We start from the raw sequence: 7,104 nt of genomic DNA on the forward strand, positions 1-7,104 counted from the left end.
GCAGTGTATCCATCAGGAAAGCAGCTGAACTGACAGCTTCCCACAGGAGCACTGCCTGCAAGAGAAGGGGTAGCAGGGAGAAGGTGAAGTTCTGGTTTTCTTCACCTACTTCTCCAAGTTAGCTGATGAAATCTGTGAGAGGTGCCTGCCACTGTTCACATCTCACAATCTCCTTCAGAGAAGCACTCGAACAAAGAGGGTTCAGATCATCAGAGGGTGTCACTGCTGCTTGTGACTGACGGGCTGCACACTCCGGGAGGCTGAGAAGCAACACGAGGCTGAAGGGCCTCAGCACCAGGGGGATGAGAGCTACAAACACCATGCAGAACATTCTGAGTCTCAGGGCTGTCGGTCGTTTGGGGAAAAAAGCAAAAGATTACATCTGACATAATCTTCCTTTGCCCCAAACATACAAACAAGTGCTGTCAAAAAAAGGTGGCTGTCCCCCAGATTAAGTTTATTAAAGCCACGTGAAGAAATAAAACCAAAATGGATGAGCCAAGGTCACCCTCTATTCCTTTCTCAACAGTTGTGTTTCGGCTAGAGAAAAACACGAGGCCACATTAACTTCTGCTCTGAACAGATGTGTTCTCTTTGAAATAAATGCACCCACTTATGCTCTGCCTGCATTAAGTCTGTTACCAGGTTTTTATGAGATTTGGCAAGTGCAGTGCTATCTGTTAATATCTGAAGGTGGGAGTGTTCAGGGAGTTGTCTGAAAGGCTTGCAACACTAGATCTGATCATATCCACCCACACTAATTAACACATTACATAACAGTACCAGTTTCTTCTCTTTCTGTGAAGCTCTAGAAGAGCTGCTGGGATGGACTCTGTCCCTTTTTAACCTCAACAGAACAATGGATGAGTAGGTACAGTTCCCACTTTCAGGGCTCCCTCCTTTTCACTCTGCTAAAATCATGCCATCAGCAGGGCTATGGCTGGAAGGACCTTTTCAAAGTTCACCAAAAGTGCATGAGGGAACCGCAGATTTTTTTTCTTTTCTCTTCAAAAACAAAATACAAAATTAAATATTGAACATGAGGAATTGGATTTACTTAAAAAGGACAACTCCCCTCCCTGCCCTGCCTCATATGTCTGAAAATTACTTGGTATAAACAGCAGCCTCTCAAAACTCCTGGAACTGAAAAATCCTCCCATTTAAATAGCGTCTTTTTATGTCAGGAGAACATATGTCCCCAAACGACTAACATTTCTCTATCATTCATATTTATAAACAGCAGCAATCTCCTGTATAAAAATGACAGTAAGGGGTCTTCTACTTCTTCACAGATCAGAGCAAGTAAAATTGATTTTATATGAACCTTCTCTGTCCTGCTCCTACAGCTTCACCTAGATTCCTCTAGCAGGATAATAAATATAGACCCTGATTTCGATTTACTCCAGACTCTTTGTATGACATCTGGCTTCAATATGGTGGCACTGAAAAGTGCAGTAATGACATAGGAAAACAGAAGGAAAAAAAAATAATTGTGCAGTGGAAAGCAGGAGGCAGTGGAGAGAAGAGGGAAAACCAAAATTAAAATAAGTCAAAGGGCGGAAATTCCTTTGAGAAGGCCTTAGGCTTCAACAGAGCTGGTCGACATTTGCAGCACTTTAAGATTACCCAACACTAACCTTATGTGAAAAGGGACAGTAGACCTCAGTAGGCATTCCAGGGGAGCCTTTCTGTTAAAGAAAAAAAGTACTCAAATGTATGCACCCAAATTTGCAAGTAGCTCACTGGATGGAGTGCACTCTGTCTTGCAACACTCAGAAGAGAAGAAACTCTCTTACTCAACCCTTCTGCACTATCTGAAAAGCAAAGTCAATGTTTTCCTCATTATTTTCTGTTTGCTGCATACCTCTCCCCCACTGTGACTGCTATTTGACCTGCTGTCCGCTCAGAGACCCTGAGGGAAAGAGAGAGGGAAGTCTGTGCCTGTGCATGAGAGGAGTGAGATGATGAGAGTCTCAGCTACGTCCTGACTTGTTTATATTCATTAGAAAGAAATCAACAGCACTTGGGATGTAAGACAACCTCTGCAGATAGGGAACATCTTTTGTCCAGTGCAGGAAAAGAGCAAATTGCTCTGAGACAGGATTTGGGGATGAGTGGGGACTTGACTGCAATGTGCCTATTAGTTTTTACCTCATTTTTGCATATCAGGATGTTATCCATGAACAGAATCTCAGCATAAAGGTTTAATGTAAGGGGAGCACTGTGGGGTGTCCTCTGTCACCAATTCTGTTTGCTTCATGGCAAACTGGAAAGGATTAGAGCACGTAAGAGGAGGGCTGGACAACCATTGCCTCCCCTCCCCAGCATCCCCTGACAAACACGGTACCTTCAGCACTCCTGGCAGATCCTGGAAGGGTTCTCCCCTCATTGCACTTGTGCTTTCAATGAACTGAGTTTCTTCTCCAAAAACTGACAAAAACTAAAGCTGAAAGCATCTATTAGGGTGGGCATCAAAATCACAGAGATCAAAGTTTCTTTTCATCCTCTCCAGAAAGCCTCAGACATCTCAGAATTCACAACAAAACCCCATTGTGAGAACCCTTTCCAAGGCTGGCACAGTGCTGCAGCCTGGACCTCCTGCACCCCAAGGGAAAGCAGTGCCAGGGGGGGAGCTCCTCAGAACCCCCACGTGGGCACAGGGGCTGGCACCAGTGCCACTTCTGGCTGCCTCTTCCTTGAGCTGCTCAGGAGATCAAGACACTGATTTGCAGTAAGGTCCAGACCTGCAGATTTCAACGCTGACATCCTTGCACCTTAGTTGGTCTCCATTCTACAGGCCAGAACAGAAGGAGTATTGCCAACACAGCTCACAGCTCTGCTGCTCTAACTCAGAGCTCTTTTAGGGAATTGTATATTTCAGCATATGGGTTTTTTAATAGTCTTAATTTTTTTTTATAGAACCTGTTGGTTTATGAACAAATACTGCTTTTCCTTTCTATAGTATGCTGCATTTGAATTTGCTGTGCTTTTGACAGACAGATAACCAGACTTAAGTTTTGAGGTGCCTTTGCAGGTCATGTTGCATCCTTGAAATTGCAGTTTGCCCCAGGTCACACAGGACATCTATGGAAAAGCTTGAAATTCAAGTCAGGAGCCCTAAATTTACTCCTTTACTTTAACCACGTGGCTTTCCTTGAGGCGCTTCGTTCAGGTCTTCTCCAGTTAGGTTTGGTACTTTCCTGTAATTATATTAATTCCTCTTTTAGTAGTGTTCCAAATATGTTTCAGCTACATTACTAAGCCTAGCACTGCACACTGCATCTGGCACAGGAATGCAGTGTTGCTCTTTCTAGGCTGTCAAAGAGAATATATCATTACAAAAATAAATAACGTCTAGCTGCTTCTGGCATTTCAGTCCAAGTGGTATTTATCACTTCTGGCTGATCAGTGCCTGATGCAGTGCCCCTAAAAAACAAGGGGTATATTCGCAGTTGAATTCAACGTGCATTTAATCAGGTCTTTGCTAACTGTGCTTCCAAACTCCACATTTCATGAGCACTACAGAACTGTCTCTTCTATTTTTAGAGTGCTATTCCACTTACTCCACTGTGCAGATTGATACAATGGATTTTCCTCTGCATGGATTATGTCAGTGAATGCATGTTTGTACAAGCAGGCTCTAGTTTTAGTTCTACATTTAGTTCATCCTCAATGTGATGCTGCCTACGTGCGTGGCAATCTGGGATTAATGCTAAAAATATATATATATATTTCATCATAAATGAACAAAAATATTTAGAAAGGCAATTAGATTTCATTTATCAGTTCAGTGACAGAAAGAATCTCCCACTATTCAAACTGCCTGGTCTTCTGACTGGGGATTCTGACTGGGGGTTCCTCTCCAGCCTTCACAGGTGAAGTCAGACAGCCTTCCTGGGCCCAGCACAGTCCTTCCAGACAGAAGTCCTGGGTGGCCTTTCACAAGGAAAACACTGCTCCACAGTTTGCCCCTTCCCTGATGTGAGCTGGGAACAGCTTCATCAGGGGATGTAAATAAAGGGAAGGAAGTTTCTCTTAAATGTCTGCAACTTCTAGTTCTTCAAAGTATTTTTTAAGTTCCCCTATCAAAAACCAGCGGAAATGAAACCAGTAGCAGTTTGTAATTGCAGTTTCTCTGAAGAGAGGGGATAAAGTAGGTATGGGGTGTGATGTGCTGCCTCCCAGCTGAGGCAGCCTACAGACACTCGAGAAACAAAAGTGACATCTTACAGCTATGAGCAGATTTAACAATGGAACTCTACAGAATTAAACATGGCATAAACATTTCACACTTTCTGTTTTCCTTTCCAAGGGTCCATAGTCTAGTCACTCAATCCTGTGCAAAGGTCGTGTTACTATGGATATGACCTGCAAGAAATGTGTTGCCTCAGAGCAGCACAAGTCACATGAACAGGCTAAAAGCCAAGCCTGCTGATTCACAGTCCTGTCAGGGTTTTCATGCTTGTGTTGGTCTCACTGAAGAATAGTCCTTGTGCCACCGAGTCTATGTTCGTCCTTTGAAAGTGTTCATGCAGGTGTAGCTCCCAGAAAACTTGTGGATTTCTTCAAGTGCTGCCTGAGGGAGAATGCTGCAGAAGCAGCAGAACGAAAACAAGCAGATCAGACAAGGCTCTGTGTATTCTGACAGGAGGGTGTGTAAATATGGCTGGATGCACACACACCTGGGTGCAGGGATTCTCAGCTGTCACCCAGTGGGAGGGCACAGACACAACCTGTCAGGCTCCTGCTGTCAGGAGGCTTAAAGGGAGAAAGTTACACTGAGTGGCTCTCTCTCTACAGAAATATTTATCCAAATGGGGCTGTAAAAACTGTCATCTGAAGATATCATCATGTTTTATTCCTCCCAAACATGCAGAATCTTGTACTCTGAAATACCCAAATTTGACCTGAGTTCCCTGGTTAACTTGCCATCTCTTGGTGCTAGGCATGTGGCTTTCTTATCACAAGGTATGGATAAAGATCTTATCTCCTGACTGCTACTGCAATGGAAAATTAATGATTAATTCTGAAGGAGAAGGAGAACAGCCCGTTTTCAGCCTGCAGAATTTCTGGGAACTTTAGAGAGTATCCCAAATTTTACACTCGGAGCAAAGCACTTATTGTGAATTTTTTTTGTTTTTTTTTGTTTGAAATGCAGTGTTTTAATTATTTTCCACAGAAATATCATGGCCTTGTTTCAGTTTCTGACTGAAGCAGGTTTTCCAAAGGCTTTAGTGCAAACCCACAGGGATACACAATTTTAAATGTCCCTTCTCTTTAGTTGTTTCAGGATATAAAGTTTTAACTTTCTTTCCATAGAGACTTTAAAGATTCTGTCCTAATCATACACAAAATATATATTTAATAGTTTAATTGCTTGCAGACAAGCAATGCTCTCTAAGCACAGCTGGGATGTACATACCTTATTGTACAGAAATCCTTTAACACATCAAGCCTGGGGTGCACAAGGTGCCTTACCAAATCAAAATCAACTACATGCAGATGCTAACTGTTGCATTTCCTAGATACAAATTCCAGTTCAGACTTCGGGAATACAAATTTTGGGAGTGAAACTGGTTTCATGAAGGGGTTATACCCAGGGAAAACTTCTACAAAGGGAATCTGAGAAATTTTTCTCCCTTTTGTTCCTGCAACTGTCTTTCAAGGTAAGGCATGAGCCAATGTGATCCTGGATACTGGGTTACAGTCAAGCTGAGGTTCACCTTGGTGGACAGACACACACGACTCCAAGCCAGCCCTGTCTCACTGGCTAGGCTGGTGTGGGGCAAAGGAAAAATTACCTTTTTAGGATGACAAGAACATGCATTGTCCATGGAAGGAGCAGGAAGGCTTGATTCATCTGAACAGCTTCTACTGTCCTCCTAGCCACTGTCTCTGGCTTGAGAGGAGGAAAAATATTAGGGAACCTGAATAAATAAAATAAAATAAAAAATAATTATCTGTTAACCATACTCCTTTAAGATATCACTGTCCAAGTCCTGTTACTCACTAAGCTATCACTGCTTACTGGCATTCAAACATGCCCCAAAGCAGTCCAGAAGAAGCAGAAAGTTCCAGTTGCAGCCAGTACTGCCAGGTTAGGTAAACAATTAAGACTGTTCAAGGGTTTTCTTAAATTGTATGCAAACCAATACCAAAATGCTGTCTTTTCAGTGTTGGCTTTTCCTCTTCCTCTCTGTTGCCCTTTGCCTGATTCAAATTCTTGACAGGTAAAAGACAAATATTTTCCCCCACCGCTTTTAATACCAAACAAAGTTTTTCCCAGCCCATCAACAGCTTGACACTGCATATTTTCTTGACTAAGAGAGCACAAACTATATTAATAGGTTATTTTGTCCATTGTAAAAGATCAATTACGCAGCCATTAGTCTTTTAATTTGGCCTGTTCCCTGGGAGGTGAAAAGGAGGCACTGATAGCCTCACTGCAGTGAGTGCCTGTCACTCCCTCCAGCGGGAAATAATTAATTATTTCAACGAATAAAGAAGGAATTTGTACTGTTAATTCTCAAGTAATTTGTAGACTGCTCCTTTGGAATGACCTCAATTTTCAGGCTGCCTCCCCTCCCTCTCTGAAGCCTGCATATGGCCCAAATGCACTCGGGGAAAAACAGCTTTCTGTTTTCTCTGGAGGAGCAAATGTCTCCCTGGGTCCAGGCTGTAGGAACACGCCAGCAAACCAAGGGAACCAGTCTGAGGAGTCCCAGGTGGCCTAGAGTGACCCTCTGTTCCCAGGCAGCCAAATGAGACATCAAATTCTCTTAACTAAATGAAGCATTATTAGGAGTGTATTCTGATGATTCATTTAAAATGAGATGCTTTATTGTAGTTCCCCTGGACTGACCTGATTCTCATGCCCTGAAACATCTCGGTGCTGGTGTGGAAGGGCAGGACTGTGGTGGCATTCACCCCCGGGCAGTCCAGCAGCCCCAGGGTCAGGCTCTCCATAAAGGCAAAGGAGGAGGCTTTGGAGGTGCAGTAGTCAATGGCACCCGGGATGGCTGACAAGGCCAGCACAGAGTTCAGGCAAACAATGTGTCCATTCTGCAGCTCCAGCATCCTTGGCAGGAATCCTTTGGTGGTCTG

The 7,104-nt window shown here is 43.4% G+C and overlaps 1 protein-coding gene across 1 annotated transcript in view; it reads right to left on the reverse strand.

The window, feature by feature from the left end:
* Positions 1 to 3,456: 3,456 nt before the first annotated feature.
* DHRS3 (dehydrogenase/reductase (SDR family) member 3) overlaps positions 3,457 to 7,104 on the reverse strand; it is a gene marked incomplete at its 5' end in the record, with an annotated part of 4,936 nt that continues 1,288 nt past the window's right edge. Inside the window, 3 exons of the mRNA XM_008941488.1 lie at positions 3,457 to 4,589; positions 5,802 to 5,927; positions 6,863 to 7,101. Of these exons, the coding sequence (XP_008939736.1) occupies positions 4,505 to 4,589; positions 5,802 to 5,927; positions 6,863 to 7,101 (450 nt within the window). The remainder of the gene's footprint in view (positions 4,590 to 5,801; positions 5,928 to 6,862; positions 7,102 to 7,104) is intronic.

The sequence above is a fragment of the Merops nubicus genome, unplaced genomic scaffold (assembly GCF_000691845.1).
Source record: "Merops nubicus isolate BGI_N331 unplaced genomic scaffold, ASM69184v1 scaffold35865, whole genome shotgun sequence".
Taxonomy (NCBI): domain Eukaryota; kingdom Metazoa; phylum Chordata; class Aves; order Coraciiformes; family Meropidae; genus Merops; species Merops nubicus.